Source organism: Poecilia formosa, unplaced genomic scaffold, assembly GCF_000485575.1.
Source record: "Poecilia formosa unplaced genomic scaffold, Poecilia_formosa-5.1.2 Scaffold550, whole genome shotgun sequence".
In the NCBI taxonomy this organism is placed as follows: domain Eukaryota; kingdom Metazoa; phylum Chordata; class Actinopteri; order Cyprinodontiformes; family Poeciliidae; genus Poecilia; species Poecilia formosa.
The window spans coordinates 12,464-35,520 of NW_006800489.1; the positions used below are offsets into that span (position 1 = coordinate 12,464).

General features: G+C 37.2%; 2 protein-coding genes and 1 long non-coding RNA gene across 8 annotated transcripts in view; 1 reads left to right on the forward strand and 2 right to left on the reverse strand.

Annotated features, from left to right (window-relative positions):
• The window catches only part of LOC103129492 (B- and T-lymphocyte attenuator-like), a 14,719-nt gene extending 12,449 nt beyond the window's left edge, over positions 1 to 2,270 (reverse strand). The window contains exons 1-4 of one of the 5 annotated variants that reach the window (XM_016665146.1): positions 491 to 2,270; positions 370 to 408; positions 180 to 293; positions 78 to 109 (exon numbers count right to left, since the gene is read on the reverse strand). In XM_016665146.1, coding sequence (XP_016520632.1) covers positions 78 to 109; positions 180 to 293; positions 370 to 408; positions 491 to 797 — 492 coding nt within the window. In that variant the 5' untranslated portion in view covers positions 798 to 2,270. Of the gene's footprint in view, positions 1 to 77; positions 110 to 179; positions 294 to 369 lie in introns of all 5 variants that reach the window. The other 4 variants (XM_016665147.1, XM_016665148.1, XM_016665145.1 and 1 more) reach the window with 4 other exon arrangements.
• The window catches only part of LOC107834206 (uncharacterized), an 18,046-nt gene extending 7,268 nt beyond the window's left edge, over positions 1 to 10,778 (forward strand). Inside the window, exons 2-3 of the long non-coding RNA XR_001659988.1 lie at positions 9,390 to 9,400; positions 10,236 to 10,778. This is a non-coding gene — a long non-coding RNA (uncharacterized LOC107834206). The remainder of the gene's footprint in view (positions 1 to 9,389; positions 9,401 to 10,235) is intronic.
• A 2,144-nt stretch (positions 10,779 to 12,922) lies between these two features.
• Positions 12,923 to 17,352, reverse strand: LOC103129494 (cell surface glycoprotein CD200 receptor 1-like). Of its 2 annotated transcripts, none has more exons than XM_016665149.1 (7): positions 16,969 to 17,352; positions 16,008 to 16,064; positions 15,403 to 15,705; positions 14,737 to 15,006; positions 13,824 to 13,920; positions 13,708 to 13,744; positions 12,923 to 13,608 (listed from the first exon to the last, which is right to left on the reverse strand). In XM_016665149.1, the coding sequence occupies exons 1-7, from the start codon at positions 17,057 to 17,059 to the stop codon at positions 13,540 to 13,542; spliced, it is 924 nt and encodes a 307-aa protein (XP_016520635.1). In that variant the 5' UTR covers positions 17,060 to 17,352; the 3' UTR covers positions 12,923 to 13,539. The 2 variants fall into 2 exon arrangements, with proteins under 2 accessions (XP_016520635.1, XP_007540702.2); XM_007540640.2 differs by having other exon boundaries at positions 12,923 to 13,611; positions 16,969 to 17,350.
• Between the last annotated feature and the right edge of the window lie 5,705 nt (positions 17,353 to 23,057).

The window sequence follows — 23,057 nt, forward strand, 5'->3', positions numbered from 1 at the left end:
AGAGTTCTTGTTATTTGCAAAACCCTAAAGAGTAAAACCCAAACAAAACTCCACTATGTGAAATAGATTTACATTACCTCTTGATTTTTATTGTTGCAAGTCCACATTTCTGTAAAAAACAAGGGGAATGAAGATGCAAATATTGCACAGAAGCAACAGAGCTAAATTAATTGTCTTACGTTTCCAGCCCTGAACGCACACGAGGATCAACACTATCGCCATGGCGATCGGAAATATAATGGTAACACCAATCAGGAAGAAGTGTAGCGTGGAGCGATCGTCACCAATACTGTCTGAACCAAATGCATGAAAGAATAATGTTAAAATAGATGTAATAGTAAATGTGCAAAATTATATGAAGCTTCTTACCTGCATCATCATCGGGGTTTTCTACTCCTTTGTTTAGTTCTTGAGCGACAAAAGAAAACAGATTCACACAATGAACCAGATACATGCATTTCACAGGTAAATCTTGGAGAAAAAAAAATACCTGAAACTGAGATGTTGATGTGATGGCTGGTAAATTCGTTACTGTGTCCTAAAGCACATCTGTACAGGCCGCTATCATTAATGGAAACCTGCTCAAAACTTAAATATGAGGTCAGATTCTCTTTGTCGTCTTTCTGTGTGATTCTTATGTTCTCTGAGTCTGAAATGTTTTCCCAGGTCTCTAATGTGTTAGAGAATTTAAACCAAATGACACCGAATAACTCCCCACAGTGTTTGACGGGACACTTGACTGTCAGATTTTCTCCAGGGGAAACACGTTTTGCTTCTCCTCTTAGCACTTCGGCCATCACTTCACACGAAGAAACTGTAATTTCAAAAGATTAATTTGATTTTAATGACACAATTTTCAAAGTACTGTCAAGTACAATATCATGCTTAATTAGATTTTTAAAAAAGTGCTTATTGCCAAACATTACCAGACATTTCCAATAAAACTGGGCAAAACAATACAGAATTATTACAGGGTCTTTTATTTATATGACTATTGCTTGTTTATAACATTACAATAGACAATATAGTTTTAAAAACCTTTAGAGCTTATAACATAAATATCCAGTAGCTATTTAGATATTTTTCTCAAAAACTTGTCTTTTTATCGTTTTAATTAACTCCTGACTTAAACCTCATCAGTGAAACAAATAAATAATAAATCAATTGAAGGAAACAAATTGGCCATTTCTGTCACATAAGTACGCAGTCACAATCATGCTCAAATGAAATCTCTTTTGTTGCTTTCTTAACAGACATCTTTTAAAATTAAAACCAAAGAGAGAGGCTGGGGAAAAAACAAACAAAAGCTTTACCTTCATTTTCTCCACAAATGCAAATAAAGGCAGTACAGCAGATTATCAGGAGCTGCAGTTTGTCCATCGTCCATCAGATGCTCAATACAAAAACTTTCACATAAGCAGCTGCAGGTTCATTTTAGTTGTGTAGCCACTTCCTGACCTACGTTTTTTCTTCGGCCATCCAGTACGTGTTTTTCAGCATACCGTGAGGTGACAAAATTCACCGTGTGCAAAGATAGAAAGAGTAGACATATTTTCACACATGCAAAAGTTATTTCAGCATTCCCAGAGCAGATGCATACCCACATATGGTGGTTACTTTTCATTAAGATGAACTTCAGACATCGCTTTTTCAGAAACATGCACAAAGTCGTCACTGCAACAAGCAATGCTGTCATGCCTTTACCAGAAGCCCAGCAATGCAAGTTGGCGCACAGATACCTCAAAGTTATACATTGATCTGAAGACCCCCAAAAAACTCTGTTAGCTAAATATCTTCTTTGGATGTCTACTGTTCAATTCTGAGAAGACAGTGTTCAGTGACTTGGTAAAAACCAGGCTCTTGTCCGAGGCTATTTGCTTCGTCCAAAAGGGTCTGGGTTCCTGGCTGATATAGATCGGCACTCACTAATGGAGATCTGTTTAAAACTCAGATTTGACATCAGCTCCTTCCTGTCATTCTTCTGTCTGATTTCTTTATTCTCTGTTTCAGGAACATCTTCAGTTGATTATGCCACAGAATTTATATCAGGGCATATTGAATGACTTTCAACATGACACTTGACCATTACACTTGGGAGGTGGACGGGTTCTTTGTCCAGGAGAAGCTCATTCTGTTACTCTGGGCATTTTGGTTATCGATTCACACGAACAACCCAGGCCCACCAATATGCTCAAACTCATCACCTTAAGAGACATTAAGTAGCTGAAGAACTGAAATATGAACTGCATATTCACACTATTATATAAAAGCAGGCAGCCCAGTGAGCATCGGTAGTGCCCATGAGCAAAAAACACAAGTGGAAGCACCTAGTCCATGGGAAACTTCTCTTTCCTCTCTGTTTGCCATTCTTGTCCAGCTCACACATTTTTTCCAGAAGCCAATGCAAGTGGGAGTTCAGATCCAAGATTCAAGGCAGAAGGGTTTTTTCTTCTTTCTACTATTTCCCTCTCGTAAAAGCAGCACCTGGTGTAAACAGACTCTCTTTTTCAGACTCCGTGCACTCCACCTTCAGTGTTATGGTAGACAAACTGTATTTTTTCTCAACAGCGCCATCTTGTGTAGAAGATCAGGTGATGCGGATTGTGTGCTGATGCCTACTACTGTTTCAATAAGACAAATATTCAAGTAAAACACACTTTTTTGCTGTTGTTCTTTATTGTTGAAATCCTAGGTATAGGATATGACTAACATCTAATTATTTTACATATCCCTAACACTTCTAGTTTTTTAATGTAAAATATTTCTCTTTTTCACTTTTCCTCCAAAGGAAAGGGTGCTACAGCACCACCTAGTGTCTGTCTGTGCACGTACTTCTGGGTAACCTGGCGAAAACGTCAACAATAATTGTAGGTCCAAAAGACAGAAGAAGAAGTTAAGATTTGATGATCAGAGCACTAATCAAGTCAAATAAAGACTGTCAGTGACCCAGACCCTGATGACAAAGGGAAGACATCAGATCACAATAGAAAACCTCCACTTACCAATAATTTATAATTTCATAGGTTTGTTAAAATTGGAAATATGGAAGGAATGTGAAACAAAAAGTTTGAGGATTAATTCAAACGTGTATTTCAATACTAATGACAGAAAATGTTTGACTTCCTTTTGAGATACAGAAAGATGTTGACAGAAACGTTGTTTACACTCTGACTTCTGTCTGTGTAGCTACAAAACAAACATATGTGTTAAGCTTTAAAGAAATTACAGAAAAGCGACTGTAAAAATGTAACAAACAAAATCAACACCAACACAAATGGAGATGTATCACAGCCAGAAGGGAATCTCAACCACCAGCGTCACTTTCTGATTCAGCAACAGGGTAAATTGTAACTGATCAAAGACAATTAGCTTGACTGTCAAGCCTATAACTGCGTCTTCATAACTTGTATCTATACTGGCTATCCTCACTATTTTTACTTTGAAATGTGAAATCAACCCTTTTTTCAGTGAAACTGGAGAAGTACACATTTACTAGTCAAGTCATACTTTTTAAACAGTAGTTCCGTTTTTCCATTAGGTTGAGCATGCTCTTACCCAGAACTGATAATAATCTACTGAGCGAAGTGCAGGGGCTTCATTTCACCACTTCTGTACCACATCCTGACCTCCCACAGCATCCTGTACAAGTGTGTTTCAGTACATCAAAGATACAGAATGTTACCTGCATATCAATTAAAAAGTGCATGCAGATTAAATCAAGATAGGACTTATTCAAACTTTGTCCCTAATGTGAAGGTGCACACTTTATGCCACAATGCCCCCCGGAAAAGACATTTCAAGCAAATGTGCCATGTGATACATGAAGAAAACCAGACCACTTACATGTTAGTCACTTACATTTAGTTCTTTCTTTGTCGTTTGTTGCTAAATGTTAGTGCTATTTTTTCCTGTTTTTCCATTCAAACCTGTAAGAAGTGAAAGCTTAAACTCAATCTGTGTACGAGGCACTCGACTGACTTTCTGAACAGCACCATCTGCTGTTGAAAATTTATACTGCACAGTCATATGCGCTCGGATGATGCTCGTCTTTTTTTCAGATCAAAAGTACTTTAGGAAAATAAAACGGTTTAGTAGGTATAAGTGGAAAATCTTCATAATTAAGAGAAATAACATAGATTAATTACATCTGTGTGCAACTAATCTACATGACACATTATTATGTGTTTCAGTTAGTGACAAAATTCCTGAAATAAAATAACTGTTCAACAATATTCTGCTTTATTGAATGGTCTGTATACTATGTAGACAGATGTGCAGTATCTGCAAAAGTTTCTTAATGTTCTGCATTTGGATTACTGTTCTTCTCTCAAGACACAAATCACCAAATAATGCATTCAGTTCCTGTGCAGATTACAAATATTTACAGGACAAATTCTTACATTTCAGTCAAAACTCAGTTCATGATATGCTGTGACTTCAAGTCTCTTAAGATTATGCCAGGACCAATCAGTACTAGTCCAATACCGCATTGAAGTTAAACCCAGCAATGATGTGCCGCATGCTGCAATTTGAGTTTTTCTCGATGTTTTATTCCAGTCAGAGTTTCTGCAGGGAAGCAATTGTATAATAACATGGAAAAAAATACCCACACAAAAGCTCTTGAGTATTTTTTTTCCCCCTTCTGGACATGTTGATTTTTTTAATATCAATACAATTTTTTTTTCTGAAATTTCTGGTTAAAGAAATGAGCAAAAAAAGTTGTTCTGCCTCTCTATAAACTAGTCACTTCACTTTGAATGTTAAAAATAACAATAATTAGCATAACTCTCACACACTGACAGCTGCCTGGGGATGTCTGCACAGCTTTTAGTGCAGGTCACATGACAGACAGAGCGCTGTGGTGACAACAGGCTGCCTGTCACTTCGAGTGTTGTTGTAAATGGAGGGAAAAAAAGGAAGACCCTGAGAGACATGGTACATAAAATATGTCTTCATGTAAAAGAAAAATATCTATGAAAAAAGTTGCTTGACTCACTGGGAGTATAGCAGATATAAAATCATGTACACCATATCGACAGGACACTAATACTGACCTTTCAAGTTTTAACAAACAAAACTGATGGGTCTCTCTCTGTTATCTCAAATATTTAGACCAGAGCAACATAAAACTGTTGAAGATTTTAATAAATTGGCCATTCTTTTTGTCTCAGTACACAAACAATATTATAAGTTCATTTGTAAAGTGACACGGCACGACATATTCAAGAACAATATCTTAGGATTTAAAGTAGAAACCAGCATCAGAAATGCACTATGTCAAAGGTCTCAGTTGGTATAAATGGCTTCCCCTGTCAGACAGCTTGTGTCACATCAACGTAGTTCCTTAGACACAGTAAGAACTTCCTTTTTGTCAACTAGCCTTTACCATATCTTAATTGCAAACTCTTTTATTAAATGATAAATGGTGTATTTGTATTATGAAGATGTTGTTTACAAATGCGGGAATGTTTTATGGAGCAATTTTGAAATTTTGAGAAGTGTAATTGCGAAGGCAAAAGTGTTCAAACAGTAACTAAGACATGACACAGAGAGAGTGGAGTTACAACCTTAAGCAATAGTGCCTGTAAACTCAGCTTACAGAGAAAGGAAACATTCTTCGGAATTGATAAAGCTCACCTCTGACGCTAATTACAGATATATGGAGGACATTATTATGCACTGTTCCATCCGGATTGTTAGCTTTGGTGTGCCGTAGCTCAAAGTGGTTCATGATTAGCTCTAATTTACTAAAAGACTATTGTTAGAAACACAAAGCCAGCCCAGTCAATACTTTTATATTTAATAATATTTTTCTCAATTTGTCAAAATGTTAACCCCCAAACTTTACATTAATAAGAGTGGGTATGCTTCCCGGTTTCTATGAAATTGTCCAGTTTATTCAAAACAAAGTTAAATTGGCTTACAAGTAGATCTGGCAGCATTAAAAAAAATTGCACCAGATATTGCTGTTTGTCTCAGATGCACACATTTAAAAAAAAATTGACATTTAACGACAAAGATGAGACCTAATTTTCCTATCAGTGTGAGATTTTCCATAGCAAATTTTACTGTGTGGTGTATATCAAGTATATTGTTCCTGTTGCCCATAAAGGTCTAGTTTTCATTTGGACAAAGATAGAATTTATAATATAAACTTAGACTTTCCACTGCACATGTAAAACGCTGCTAACTTCCTCATGCTCCTCATTTTATTTACTTTTTGCACAATCATGCAAATAAGATTATTCAGTTGCAACCTCAAAATTTGCAGCAAAGGTCACTTCAATGCACAAGCATGCTCCCACCTTTTTTTTTTTTTTTCTTTTTTTTTTGACTGTTTGCGATATCTTTGCAGATGGTTTCAGATGTAATGGCGGTGACCACTGGAAGTGGAGGGTTCAGAGGTTAAGACTTGGTTCTACAGCTCATAAGACTTTGTGATATTTAGCAGCTTCACATGGGTTGAGCTCTGAAGCTTACCGAAATACAGAAGACTAAGGTTTCGGACACTGGGTCTGCGTGAAGACACATCGACATGTGCACAATATGAGCATGTGCACAGGACACTTTATGTAAAAGGCTCAAGTTTTTATTTATGTGACAATCTTTAGCAACAGATGCATGCATGAAGTGGGTATTGAGCCATCAAAATAACAACATAGCCAAGAAAAATTCCCACAAATAGAGTTTTGTGTTGTCATCTGTCCCTCCCTCTCTCTCTCTCTCTCTCTCTCTCTTCCTCTCTCTCTCTGATTCCCCTCGCTGCTGTGGCCTGAGCATTCGCTGATGCAGCCACCGAAAGTTTAGTTGGACCAGAGGCTACTGCAGTATCAGGTTGTTCTCCAACAACCAGGGACTCTCTGATTAATCATCATGGGAAACTGCACCTCAGGGTAGGTCCTCTCCTTTATACACACTCATATTCTGAAAGATAACAAGCCAGAAAGTAGTAATTGCACTCTAAAACTTCAGTATTTTCACCCGCACTGCTGTATCTCTGGAAAACATATTTAAACATGGGTATTTGGGCATATGTTAAATGATTTTCACTGTAGGTCATTCAGTCACTGTACAATCTGGCAGTGAGACAAACAAGGAAAATCAGCTTAAGCCGTAATTTGGGTGCATTTACATTTGTGTCGCTCAAAATACTTGCTTACTGAACAATGTCGACTTCCAGCAAACTAATAAATAAAAAAAGAAAGTCCTCTTTTGTTTTATAAAGTCACATATTAAGGCTAAGGAGGCATCTTTTCAGTGAAATGTAGAGTTTTCCGCTCTCTGACGGTTGTGCCAAAGCATTATCAAGGAAATAGCGGTCATGTTTAAAAATAGATCTGGTTTCAGTCAGTATGTCAATAAGAATTTTGCTAAATGTATTTGTGCTTATTGTTGCAGCACTATCTGGGATGTTGTACCCAGAATCGCGGCAGGTTTAAAATTTTACGTTTGAGCCGTCAGTGGCATGTAGAGTTGCTTTTAGACAGAAACAACTGTTTTCTGGTGAAAAAAGGCTTCCTGTTGCAGCACACGTTCTCTGTGTTGAGCTGTCAAGGAAGCCGGCAGTACAGTGTCACCTCTGACTAGTGCAGATATTACTCTATGACATTTTTATAAAGCATGTAAGTGACAGCCCTTTATGAACCCCAGTTTTCTATCAGACAAATATAGCCCCTTCAATTCACTTTTCACATTACTTAACTGTGCCATTAAAACACAGATTTCTCACGTTAATGTATTTTAACACTGGTCAATTATAACCCAAGTGAATACAAAATGCAGTATTTTCATTGAGGAAATAAAGCTACCCAGGTAAATTCCTCCCTCGTTAAGGTAACTATGACTGACCACTGTCCGCACAGAAACTTGTCAACTCAAGAAAATACTTGAGCTCGTTTCACAACATGAAGAAGAAAAGAAATTAAAGAACAGACGAGAAATAGTCAATGACATCCATCTCTGAGGAAAGGCTTTAGAACTCCAGCAAACCAACCTGAGCACTACGGAGAAAATAATGGATCGGTAGTGAACCTTCCCAGGCGTTGTAGCTCTGCCAAAATTACTCCAAGGACACACTGATGAGTCCAAAGATCACCTCAAGATTTGGTGAAAATATTCTTTTAGATTGATCAACAGAAGTGTTGTAGAAACCTGCTACATCTGGCAAAAAGCTAAGACAGATTTAAAAAATAAAAAAAAATAAAAAACCCCCCCTGGCAACTGTTAATTATGGCAAAAACACTTCATTGCAGTTGTTGCCGCCTGCGATGGCACAAAAAGATATTTGATAGACCATTGCATTGCTACATAGCGCCAGGTTGGTTTGTAAGGCGTTTTGAAACTTCATAAATGAAATTACCACCTGAAACACTGACTTACAGTATTTATTTATATGTGTCTCATAAGGAAATCCCTTCATCTGAAACACTTAAGTGTGACAAAAAACTCGAAAGCAAGAGTAAATCTGTAAAAAAGGCAAATGTTTTTCAGGGTACTGTAATTTTCAGTTAACAGAGTCTGATGATGTCATTTCGCTTTTATTCTCAGGCTAAAGAAGAAGAAAAAAGGTAAATGTGGAGAAGACTTCCTTCTAGCACTGAACAACAAGCTACATTCAATATGCTGATATATATATATTTTTTTTTCCTTTCAGGAAATTCTACTGATGGGAACACTGATGGAAGCAACGAGAATAGGGTACACATGCTCATCTCTATTTTCATTTGACCATTAATATGCAAAGTTTCCAGCCCTGCCTCAGGGTAGATAGATGTGTCTCTGTGGTTTTATGACAGATCAGTCAACGGAATAGATTTGCATACCACCTGAGCATTAGTGAGGCCTCTGTTGTGTTAGCAACCCTGCAGCATTTTAGGAAGTCTTCAACACAAACCACATTCATTCAACGCGCTTGGACCGTTGTGCTGTATCAAACAAGGTCATTTTATTTTTCTTTCTCTGTGTGCTGTTTTCTCACAGCCCAATGAGGATGTAACCTACGCCTCCATCAACCACCCCACTGTCCAGGCATCAAGACTCGAAAAGTCTGCCAATGAATACGAAGGTGACAATGACTGTGACTACGCTACGGTTAAGATCCCAGAAGAAGTTCAAGTAGATACTCATTCCGAGTCATCCAAAGAGGAATGCACAGATGATTATGTGCTCATGGGCTGAAGAGGAATACGAAGATGAGCTCATTTGGACAAAAGTTTGTTTGCGGCATGGAGGAGTTCAGGAGCTCATGAACTACGAGAGTTTGCAGATGAATCATGATCGTATCTTGATTACCAAAGACAAACTGTGGAAAAAATGCAAACAGCTAGCAGTTGTTGGGATGTTGAACTGCTAGATGGCACTTTCCCTCTATGGTGGACCAGAACAAGAAGACAAAGGGCATGTGATTTGTTATGCAGATTACATCTGAAGATATTTCAGGAGTTAGTCCAACAAATAAATCTGGACTTGGTATTTGGGATTGAGAAGCTACAAGAAGCTTTGACTAAAATATTTACGGCTTGATATTCTTGACTAAAAAATATTACAATTTCATGCATACATTTACAGTTCAGTTGCCTTATTATTGAAATAGCTAAAGACCAAATTAGCTAAACAGCATTTCCAGCCAGCTTGCAGCTTCTCAACAGCAGTTGTCAAAGGTGTGACCCAATTACAAGAGTGAGGGTAGACCACACTGCCTTACCACTTGCTCCGCCCAGTCAGCCCAACAACTTGGCTAAAACTCACAATAAGTGACTTTAAAATTTAACAGTATGACGGAAAATTTGAGTGGTTTTAACAATCATGTAAACGGCCAATGGCTAGTTCTTTTGCTGTCTTCTCTTAGCTATTTCATTCTGAATGAATGACTTTTGAAAGCCTCGACACAATGAATGTTATTGTGAGTTTAATATTAGGTTTTGTTCTAGGAAAACTAGATCAGCACGATTCTTCCGGAAATGAATCCAAGCGTTCCTTAAAGTGTGCCTCTAAGAAAATCAAATGCAACTAAAGCAGGCTGAGAATCTCACTACCACTACATGTGGAGATGCAAAAGTCTATCACTGTTTGCGTGTTTCATTGGAGTGTGCCTGATATGCTAAAATGGTCGAATCGCTTTTAGCTTTTGCTACTGTAAAAAAAAAAAAAAAAAAAGAAAAAATGGATGATGGCCCCACCACAAAAAAAAAAAAAAACGAAAAAACAAAAAAGACGTTAAAAAAGAACAACAACAGAATAGTTGTGGTGTCCGCCGGGTGTACATCTGCTGTCAATCTATAATTATTCTGCTGCAGATGGAGGCTTGATCTTATCTCTTTCTCTGTTCATGCTTATGAAACAGAACGCTCATGCTTTGCTCCACTTCTAACCAAAGTTTCATCACCTGTATACCTCCATGCTGAGCTGCAACGACCAACCTTCACTCACTGATATCAATATGGCCCAATTTTACTCTTCAAGTTAGCTGCCAGGTTAACGTAATGACAAATAGAAGTGAATAAAATTAACACATGGACGTATCTTAATTTATCATCTTTTTACAGCTACATGCCCCTGAGAACTTCTATTCATCTCCTTAATGTTCTACTAACAGATACATATGTATTTGTACATACATATTAGATTTTTTTTTTTTATCTGTATGCATCCTGTGTGGTGCATGCATCTTTATTTATGTTTGACTGGGAGTGTATGAAATGAATTTGGCTGACTTTCTTGTGGTTTTACATTTTTTTGGTTTATTCTTTATATTTTCTATTAATTAAAAGTTTTCAGAGTAAGAGGCTCGGTCAATTTTTTTTTATATACAAATTAGTAGTAACATTTAAAATTGTCTTCAGGAATTACATTTATTTAGGTAATTCAGATGAAAAAAAAAAACTGAAAATCGTACATGTATTATATCTGATATCCTGGAATGTTTGGTGGCCAAGGCTTAGTGATCCTGTGGTCATTGAACTAGGTTTTGTCACATTTGTTGACCTTTTAATTTTATGGATAATACACTGAATCTAGATGATATACATCCAGGACAGGTTTGTGTGTTGTGCCACTTGGAGTGATGAGCTACAGTCCATGAGATTCTGCCCAAGATTTTGAGTGAATTACTTTATAATCTTCTCAAGGCTGCAAATATGTCTGTTGCTCCTCGGTCTTTTCTCACTATGCCTTTCCTACCACTTAACCTTCTATTAATATCTTGCTTATAGAACTCTGTGAACAGTTAGTATTTCAGTAATGACCATTTGTGGCTTTGATGTCAGTCACTGTGGGGTAGCTGTGAAGTCAGTGGTCTCCCCCGTGATTCTGCAGCTCTTTCTGCTTCACTGCATTAAGAGTGTTGTTCTGCAATCCACCAGCAGAGGGCAGAGCAGCCCCCTTTTCACCAGAAATCTTCATAAGATTCAAACTCAGTCACTATCACATGACTTTTATTGTAAACAACTCAACTAATTTCCCTGGTTATCAGTCAAATAAGTCTAAAATCTCATGAATTAATAACTCTCCATTAATTAGAATTAAGAATTAATTAAGAATTAATAATTCTCCATTTTTTTTTTCTTTTTTAACAATTGCACTTTTAAAAAGGACATTTCTTTCATATACACCAAGTAAACAGAAAATCTAAACTAAGTTTTCCAAAAATTAGAAGGAAAAAAATATTGCAGTGAATAGAATACAGTGTCCACTTATTATTAAAGAAAAAAATATGGTGAAGATAAGCTTTGACACCCTGATTCAGAGGATTAGAACTGATGACTTGGGAAGGTGGAAATGGAGGGCAATGTTTGACCTTACATTACATTACATTCATTTGAGCTTCTGTTCAGAGCAAAGCAGTTACGGACCCTGCTGCCTCCTCTAATGTGTGGGTCCACAGCTTTCTCTGCACAGACACAAGGCTCCTCTTCTCTGATCTCGTTGAGGCTTGCACTTCTGCTCACACTTTGTCAGAGAGGCCTGATCAACTAATGAAAAGCTGACAATAACTTTTCATTAGGTGTCATGCCCTATTATAGGCATAAGCATCAACTGCTGCCTCACTTCCCTTCGTAAGCAAGAGGCTCCAAGAGTTGTTGTTTTTTTTCTCAAACTACAAATTTCAGAAACTCAAATATGTCATTGGTTTAATCAAAGATTAATCCTCGTTTTGAGCTCACTTTAAAAGTTATTGGTAGCAAATTTGAAAATGTTTGGAAAGGTGGGTGGGTTAGTTTATGTGTCAGCAATATCAAGGTTAGGGTTGGTGACTGGCGAGGGTGGTCTCAACAGGAAAAGGGCCCTCAAATCATGTATAATCATATTCCACCGAGGGCCCCAAATAATCTTGGGGCAGCTCTGTATAGCTGAAACATAGCATGCTCTTTAAAGCCATTTGTAGTACTTAATCAGAAGATGAATGATTATGGATTATTCTAAATAAAGGAAGAAAAGGGGTTCATCTTTAATGACCCTCTAATGCGTCTCTTATAGCAAAGTCCCATGGTAAATGCAGGCGGCTTTATGCAAACAAAGGCTACAAAAATAACTTAGAAAAGTCTGAAATAGATCATTACTATGTCAAATTAGTATAGTTGTTCTAATGGCTAAACATTTTGTATGAAGTGGCAGGAAAGCAGAGTCTTGACCTTGGTAAGGCTACAGTTTTATACCAAAGTCACACCTGTGCCCTTATTTAAAAGTTATTTTTGATGCCAATTACAAAATGACTGACAAAATGAAAAAAACAAAACAAAAATAGCTCATTTTGGTTCTTCTCTCTACAGGATGTAAAAGTCATTTTGACAGATTAAATACCAAACCACAGCTTACTGTGCAGAATAAAGAACAGCTAACATCTGTTTGTTTGGGATTTGTGTTTTACATCCTTTGACTCTTTTGTCTGTGTTTGCATCCACAAATAATTATTTTTACACACAAATTAGTTCATTCAGTACATTTTAATATACAGACAGGATTACATACGAATACATATAATTAATAGTTGACATAGTATTGTACACATGTAAACCAAGCCAAATGTGTCTCAAAAATACACAAGTTCACTGCTTTCACTGGGTTGCCCCCAGTAAATCTCCCAAAATATTACATATCCTATCAGTTGATAAATAATTATCTTATTTTACATAATTACATCCAACATCCAAAGTCGTTAGTAGTCAAAGTATCCTCCATCCGGCTTGCACAGCCATTCTTTCCAGCTCCTCGCTTCATCGCATCTGTAGTAATTATTAAAGTTCCCCATGATACCTACTCACAGAGAGCAGTGGGCAGCAGAAGTGGTGAATGGGAGTCTGTGTTTGGGACCAGGTACATCCCCTGTTCCATCAGTCGGCGCTGCTTATTGAGGCGGCTTTAAACCAAGAGGCTTCCCTCTCTTACCGGAAACCTTTGATCTCACTTTGCTCACTTCTTCTTCTTACTATTTTACCATTTCTCAGTTTCACAGCCCTCGCTTTTTCACAAAGTCCCAAGATGTGCATTTCAGTGTGCGACCGTGTTGCATCTACAGGAATTTTATGCAGACACATCTGCAAATCAGTTGTATATTGAGTTCACACGTTGAACGTAGCTAGCATAAGGCTCCACTTCCTCCACGTCCTCTGTCTGCTTCAAAAGGAAACAGTATACACATATGAAAAGCTGAGCAAAGTACAGAAAAAACACATTAACTGCAACACTGATTAGTGGAGATAGAGTACTTACCGGAGGTAATTTGGGTGAGTCTGTCGGTTGACACTGTCTGAAAAAAAAAAAAGTCACATCGTGTGAAAAAAATAAGAAGAATGTTGATTTAATTCAAATTAAGTAAAACTTCTTACCTCAATAATATTACTTTCTTTAGTGCATAGATAGAAAAACCTGCCACAAGAATGAAGATTATCCCAAAAACAGGGATGAAGTAAAAAATCGAAATACCTGTAGTGAGAGATCAAACATGAGTTAATAATGCCAGAAGAAATTCTCAATAACATTTTGGCCCCTACACCCTGTGCCACATATCAGTAACAAGACAGTTCAAAGTGCTTTACATCATGAAAATACATCATATAGCCAACAATTGTGAAAACCAGTAACAGACACTGCATTTTGTCAATGTGAATAGCAACAATTCAGGATTAGTTTTCTATGCAATGTACTATGATCTTCAGCTAAGACAGGCTGCCACGGATTGATTGGACATGTCATGAACATCACAGGTTAAAATCAACATATGTACCATACACATAAAAAGGCTGCTTTCAAAAGTGCAACTCAAATGTTGCAACAAAGGCCTGATTATATGCAACTGATCAGAGAGACCAGCAAAACAACAGTAAATTCTATTTCACCTCGTGGTATTTTCATAGATTTTGTTTTGAGCACGGAAGTTTCATCACAAGATGGTCAAGTGAAAAGTAAAGGAAACAGAAAAAGTGACATAGCTCTAAGACAGTAACAGACTGTGTTCTACACTATTCATTTAAATACAGTCTATGCCATTCAAGACGGTAGTGCATCATGAACGACTCGCATTAAAGTGACGACTTGAAGAAAATGAGCTTCACTTCTGTTTGGACCCATGTATTGCGTGTTCTACCAGGTTGCATTGCATGACATTAAAAGTGCGACAGCAGATTTAACAAAAGTTAGATACCACTAAAATAAAGAAACAAAAAACATGAATAAATAACACATTTTATCAAAATAATTTCTATCAAATCTTAACCTATTTTGTTCCCTTATTAAGCCTACCTTCTGGTAGGAAATCTGGTACCAAAGTCCTCTCCCCCTCCCACAACTGGTGCCGGACAATGCAGGTCAAGTTTTCTCGATCAATGTCTTCAGGGACCTCCAGCTGACTCTCTACTGTTACAACTCCATCAGGATTATTCTGCTGTGTCACGGAGTGATTTCCTGTGACACTCCAGCTGATGTTGGCAGCAGGAATCCCTCTTTCAGCTCTGCACACAGCCACCATCTTGTTGCCCCTTCGCTCTAACCAGGCAGATACAACAGGAGGCACTGAACCAAGAAAGACAAGAACGGATTAATATTGTACCTCTACAACATATTGCTTCAGTTCATTACAAAAATACAAATGTATTACTCTTTACTACTTCAGAATATATTAAAAAGTTAATAATTAAATATTTATGTTATATCAGTGACAGTAATACTGCGAATGAAAATACTATATAGCATATTTGTGCCATTCAGGTGCTACAATGTGAACTTGTACTGTGTTCTGTCCTGATATATGCTTGCTACAGAGTGATATGGTAAAATATATATAAAGAAACTGTATTCACACACTTTACCCATGAGACTTATGTGATAAAAATATTAGCATATATGTTTAATATTAGTATGAAGTCCTATATCCAAAACACACTTTTAAGGAGTTAATTTAGTTCTTACCTGTGACACCCACTGTGATGTTATAATTTTCATTTCCTCCTGTGTAAGCGGATTCACACTTATAAACTCCGACATCATTGACTGAAAAGTTTGGGATGTGTAGGAATGACTGATCAGTTGAGTTTTGTAACGATTTTCCATCATTGCAGGAGTTAGAGCTTTGACCCTCATGGTTAAAGGAGATCTTGCAGGTTTTATGTTTCAGTTCAATGTTCCAGATAACAAACACTGCCTTAGTCCAAATCTTATTGCTGCAGATGAGTCTAGCATCGCTCCCAAGATTGAAGGCTTCATTTCTGTTAACTGCAAAAAAATAACTCAGATTAGTTTTTGTGTGCAGCAACTAAAATGTTTTCTTTTTTTTCCCTTTTTTTAACTAAATGTTTAGTTTTGTTTTCTATTCCTTTAGAAAACAGGTTTACTTTTACAGAGAAATGCTAGATTTCTCAGAAAAAAACACTTATCTTAGCAGAACATTAATACTGCATAAAGTTGAAAAAAAAAGATCAAACACATGTTGTTTTCACGTTTGTCAGTTGTTCTTTTCTTAAAATGTTTTACAGAATGCAGACGAGCAAAGAAAATCATAAAAAAAAAAAATTTACCATAAACCTTCAGAGGTGAAGTAGTTGTGTTCACAATGATATTTGAGTTAGTAGTTCCTGAGAGAGATGAAGACAGATGTTAGGGGAACGATTGGTGACACAGAGGGATTTTAGGTCAGCATTAATGATTAGTTCTGAAATGTTCAGGCAGAAAATGAACAGAAAAAAATGTTGGTTAATTCATTTGATCATATTTTCGGCTTGTAAAAACACAGCACAAATGTTAGAAGTGGTGAGAGAAAAAGTTGTCTAGGAAATGCAACTCCTTAAGAGAACCAGAATCAAATTAACCAACAAGACTGTAAAAACAGACATCAGTTATTATTTTAATCAGTTGTGGTTACGATTGGAATCTGCACTTTAGAAAGTGTGTGGCATTACTACAAACCAAAGAAAATGTAATGGAAAAGTCAGAGCTCACTACATACACATCTGCTGCGTAGACGTTTGTTTACTTCTGACAGCTAAACAGTGGAGTACATGGTGGGGTGGTAAAACCACAACGTAGAGACCCTCTCAATGGAGAGAAGCTGCATCACTGTGTCACCCTGATCTGAGGACTCAGTTTCCACTGCAGAAGCAACAGGCAGCACGCCGCTTGCTCATTCAGAAAACACAGGCAAACATTTTCCTACTTCTGTTATGGAACCATTTGTTTTTTTTCTCTTGTCAGATTTTTGTCCCATCACCATGCATGTTTACTTTCCAGGGGCTTTCTGTCTACACTGTGACTCATTTACAAAAAAATCTCAGCATTACTCTCCCAAAAAAGAAATAAGTTAGTACATCGACAGTAGAACAGTCTTGTGACAACATGCAGTTAGGAGCAAAGAAATTAGTCATAAAGTCAGTTTACAAACAAGCGCCCTGTGGACTAAACTCTACTTTTGTGTTAATTAAAGCATGCAGAATATGGTGTAAAAAGATAATCACAACTAAATAAGATAATTTAAAATCAAACCTTGTGCCATGCCCCTTGATCCGGTCAAGAGGAAGATCAAGATATAAATCCACATCATGTCTGATCTCCGATTTCTTTTTTCAGCAAACATCGTCGCAGTAAAAGTACCAATTCTTCAAACCATTGCATCAAGCCAAGATCCTGTGCTAGCTCTCGTGCTATCTCACTTTCCTTCGACCTTTGCTCTGAGGTTTGACTGAAGACGCTCCACTACTTCATCCACACAAACCAAGAATCCTTCACATGCCTCAAGAAAATGAGACGTATATATATAAGATGTGTGACTAAGCTAATCCCTCCCCTCTTCTTTTTCTTCCCCCTCTCCAAAACTGCTTTCCACTCAAACATCTGCCTTTTTTCTCCCACACAGAGTGACGTCTGAGAAGTTAAGACACCAGTTTCCTTTCTTGTTAGTCACATGATCGTGTTTTTTCAAAGGAGTTTGTGAAACATATGGAGGCAGGCAAAAGCAAGTTAAAGTTATTTTATTTTGTATTAAGGTTCCAAAAACATTTACATGCTTTTTTAAATTTTCATATATTTTTTTAATTTGTTAAAGTAAGAAAGTTCTTGATAAGAACTAAATATAAAATAGATTAACAGAGTGCATTAGATAACCATTTGCAAAAATAAATACATCTGAGTGGCAAAAAAATAAGAATGTTGAAGATTGTCAGATAAATCTGAATCATACCCGAGACAGGATGTTCTTGTTGAGTTAGACAGTAATCTGACGTAAAAGGAACACATTATATTTATTAAAGAAAGGTAAATCATTTAAAAGTTTCACTTTAAAAGTCAAACACAGATTTATGTCTAAGGGTTTAATGACGGATGATTCAGAGGTTCGAAATCAATTTAGACCAGTGCAACTGGTTTAATATTTAGAGACTTAAAGATTGTCTAACCCTCAAGAATGGTGGGGGGAAAAAGTTATCTTAAAAAAAAAAAAAAACATGTCAAAGAAGAGCTGAAAGGATTCACCTTACCAACTTATGTAAGCGAGAACTAAGAACTGGTGTTTTCTCTATAGAAGAAAGTCAATTCACTCAAAATACAATATAGCAGCTGGACCTTGATGATTTTTATGGATGTGAATGTCAATTTATTGATAGAAATAATAAACAAAAAGGAACTAAAACCTTCAGTTTCACAATTTTAACTATGCCCCAGTTTTAAAATAGTGGTGGTTCTGTCACGCTTTGGCCTTGATTGGCCTACACTCAGAACGGATGATTCAATTTCACTCGCATATTGTGTGTAATCATGTCTCCTACTTGTGAACTTAATTTCAACAGAAACAAATGATTTTTTTTTTCTGGCCAAGAACAGTTTCCAGTTTTCTTAGAAGTCAGAATTTTTGACCTTTGAATGTTTTCCTAAATACTATGACTAGAAATTAGAATAAACTGTATTCAGATTACCTGACAAGGATAAGGCAGAAAATGAATGGAATCTTAGAACTGGTCTGTGACCTTTATCTGACTTAGATTAAACTTAAAAGAAGCTGAGTTCAAATACATGTGGTTGTAAAAGGAGATAATCTATATAGTGCCTTTATAGTCGTACTAATCACTCAAAATGCTTTATAATGGAGCTACAGTCAATCAATCGCACTTACACATTTTGGGGTAAGTGCTCTGCCAACAGGTACAACGCTATGTAAAAGCAGGAAGCTAGAATCAAATCAACAGCTATTAGATTGAAAGAGTCTACCCAATTAGTCACAATCACCTCATGATGTGAATGTGTTAGAAGGGGATGTTTTAAGTTGCTGTGAATGAATAAGACAAACATTTTTCAGTGTTTGATGGATCAGAGCTGATTGGCCGATTCCAAAATGGTGCCGCTCGAGTTATTGCCTTTTTGCAAATGATTGATTGATAGTCCTGACCTTATTCCAAGACAAAGCTTGTGGAAAGACCCGAGGGAGGAAACCCACAAACAACCCAAATTTCAGTCCGATCTGCATGTGGGGGGAAGGGCTGAAAGCTCTTCTAAGATCCACAGTGACAAAGAAGGAAGCAGAAACTTAGCTCAGATAAGGTCATAACAGGACACACAAAATACTGAAAGCAAATGCTTTGTTTTCCATGTCGCAAACATTATGGATTGGACCATTTTCCTCAATAAACAAATTACCGAAAGTCAAACGTATTTATCAGAAATGTGTTATGTTTGGATATGGACTTAATCCCATTCTATATTGCTGCAGATGGATATTGTCTTATTGGATAGATGAGGAAAAAATTATGTCAGTCGATATAAGCAATACGAAACCGAGAGTCAGATGCTTATGAACTGTGGTTGAGTTTGATTATATTGGGTTAAAACATCATAACTTCCCATATCTTCTTATGTAGGTTGAATTTTGATAACTCCTATAAGGGCAAAAAAAAGACGTTTTCAAAACATTTTACCAGTCTTACCAAACATAATTTTATTAATGTACCTTTATGTTTTTTTAATTGACAAGGCCCCAGCACATCCACTTTTTAAATTATAGTGTTCATCCAACTAATGTGTTATATCCAGCGATTCAAAAACTTTATCATTCATTTGATAAAATAATGAAGTACTCAAGAAACAAAAAAACATATTTTACTCAGCAATCAGAAAGTATTTCAGCGAAGAAATCGTTTTTGCTGAGTCGATGCAATGCTGAGCTGGTTGTGGTCTCATATCTGCTGGTGTCAGAACATTTTGCTGTTTAGGAGTCACACTCAGCTGCAAGCATGCAATGTTAATGTGGGTGCAGGCGCAGATCACAGATTAATAACTGTCAAAAACAGACGCGGTAGTCATTTTGTGTGTGAGCGGTTAGGGTCTGCATGCAGCATGCGGACTTTGTGGTTCATGAGTGCATTCGGCAATGTGATGTTATGGTATTAGCTGTCCTATTCAAGATGGAAATGGAACATGAGTTAGGCTTTCCCTTTTCGTCTCTATTTGAAGGCGCTTATTTTCAAAAGCTGAAAGCTAGCATGGAAATTAGATGCACTTTTTTTTGCAAAAGTGGATTGCTGTGCTAAAAAATGGACTGCTGTGAATCACTTAAGCAAACCTATTAGAGCTTTCCGCTTTACAGCCTAGACAGCAATGTGGTGAAGTGGCATTTGTGGAAATGTTGGCTATGAGGATCCACGAGAAGTCGCTCTTTATAGAAGGTCTAATATTAGACTGTTTATTTTACACATGAGCATTTCAAATTCAGCTGACTGTGAGTTGTTATGCTTCACAAAAAGGGAACTAGCTCCTCCACAGAATTGCAAAACCAAGCGAGTCACATCGCTTTAGTCAGCTGTGCTATCCAAACATCCAAACCTAAAAACGGAAGAAAACCATCTAAAAAGCTGATATATAAACTCTAAAAACATGAAAAATAAATGTTCTCTTTGCTCACATTGTATGTGCCTAAATATGTGCTCCGTGGACCATTTCCCTTTGATAAGAGCAACTTCCTGTTGAAGCACAAATCAAGCGTTTTTATATACCCAAAATAACTGCCTGCTCTTAAGAGCGAGGATATCAAAAAGCTACACCAAATGAAACAGTGTGTACACTTTTTACAGTCTCTGCTTGCCAGTAAATTACTCAAACGTTAGTTGCAGCTGTTTGCTGAATGTCGAAATAATAAGAGACATAAGAGATTTTTTTTTTTTACTTTTCAAATTAAAAAGTTTGTACATATTTTGTAAATATGACTTGGGTGAAATGCTTGGTCATATCCTCCCAAGAACTTCTGCTGTAGTTTCGGCCCATTCCTTCAGAGAGAACTGATGAAAGTGTGTCACGTTTGTATAGATTGCCTTTCACAACCGTTTTCTACTCTGCCCTCGAGTTTTCTATATGACAGAGACCGAGCTTTTTGATTGCCACTCCAAAACTACTTCTTACTTTTATGGTGCATTCACATCAGCCCTGTTAGTCCACTTTAAGTTCGTTTGTCTAGAAAGCCCAGTTTGTTTGGGTAGATGTGAATCGAACTCCAATACTAAAAAAGTCGACCCAGATCCACCTAAAAACCTCGGTCTCGGTTCGGTTCACATGAACTCTGACGAGGTTTGAAGTGTGAATCGGAGACCGCTCCAAAAGCAGAAAATTAACTAGATTGCAGGGCATTCTGGTCAACATACTATTCTCTCCTCTCTGTGTAGCTTAGGTGTTGTATAGGTTGCCATGGCAGCGTGTCGACTGAGGCCGGTAAAGCGAGGAAAAGCAGAATAGAAATGGTTTAAAGATATTTTACACCTGTTCATCGGTTTATTTTGCCTTTGCTGTGGTGCACTACAGCCGCTATAATTTTTAAATCTTAAATAAATGCCGCGTTTGTTTGTAGAACGTGGCGACATTCGTAACAATCATCAAAAAGGACAAAACATTTCATATAAGAGCCATGTTTTTTTTTTTGTTTTTTTTTTTTACATTTTAACAAACTAATTTTAACAGCGGAAATTATGAAATATTAAATTACTGACCAATATAAAATGTGCCTAGTCCTCACTTGCATCTTAACATAAACCAAACTGTTTGTAGATTTAAAAAAACACATATTTTACATATCAAACAGTCTGCAATTTTCTCAGGTTTATCTTAAGCCATATTTTGTAAAAATCGGATACGAAATAAGGGCTCTACAACCATTTGTCTGGCAGTTTCCTGCTCATCCCTCATTGGGACATGTTCGTGGAAATAACTCACTGCGTAGTAATGGCGCCTCCAGCAGCGTCGCTAGCTTTAGCGGCTAACAGGCGATGTCCAAACCAGTAATACATATCAATGGAGAAATCCTACAACCGCTAAAAGCTGATACCGCTCCATTTGTGTTCACATTTTGTGAAGAAGGAAGCTGCGCTGGTCTTCTTCGGAGGATTTGTGTCGATTCCTTCAGTAGTTCGTGGTGCAGCGCCACCACAGATGAGGGTGGGAACAGGTTTTTCCATTAGTTTAGTTTCACACAGTGCAATGTGAATGCGAACCACAGCAGCTGAAAATGTAACAAAATTGTAACTCTAGTCCCCAGTCTGGTAGAACTGAGTCTACCAGATTATCAGGTGTGAAAGGACCCAAGTTATGCCAATTTGTAATGGACAAGATGGTAGAGTCATTTTCCCTTTAAAAGCTTGGTTGTTTTGTTATAAAGCTCTACAGGGACAGTAAGTTCTAAAATTAACTTTTTGTTTTAGCTTTACATCATTTTATAATGTTATAAAAACATACCTTGAGTGCTGTTTTGATTCTTTAAAGCATGTTTGAGAAGTGCTTTAATCTCCTGTGACAGGCATTCGGGGTGTCAATGAAAGCTTGCTCTCATAAAGTGTACAAAGCATTTTTCCCACAAGGCTCCTCCTTGGACCTGCAGTCTCCAGCTGAGCTTCCGCCTCACAGAGCACCCCTCCCCACATCTGCCGCACTCAGCTCCCCCAGACTAGTGGCAGCAGGAATTAGCAAACACCTGCAGGAACTCTGCATTTACTAAGCTTATCATACAAACCATTTCTCAGTAAAACTGATTATTTTTTAACAACTGTTTTGTGAATTGCATCACACTATTCTCCAGCAACCCCCACCGCAACATGATGCTGCCATCGCCATACACCATAGTTGGAAAGATGTTGTCAGACTTCCAAGTTAACCCCATCTTTAGTGATATGACATCACTAAAGTTGACGTGAGCAAATAAGACTGGTTTCACTGTGAATAATGCAGTGTCTTACGAGCTTCAGTCTGCATCTCCACAAGATCTTTAGCTTTAGTTCTTGGGGTTGAGTCACACATTTTACACCAAAACACTAATCTCTCAGAGACACAAAACTCTTCCCCTTGATGAAATGCCTGCCTTGACATTCCTTTGGTGTTTATACGCACTTGTTTGAATAAGTAAAAGTTCCACCTCATGAAAGTTGTATGCAAGGATTTATCAGGTTTGTGAAGGTAAACAATTATAATTTTTCAATTATATTTCAATTCAACAATTATCTTGACTATTATCATTCGACTTCCCCGTGTTGTTCTGCTAAAGAGTGAGTTTGTGTTTAAGGTTTTGTTAAAGTATTATCTGTAGTATTTACAGTAGGTGTAGTAGGACA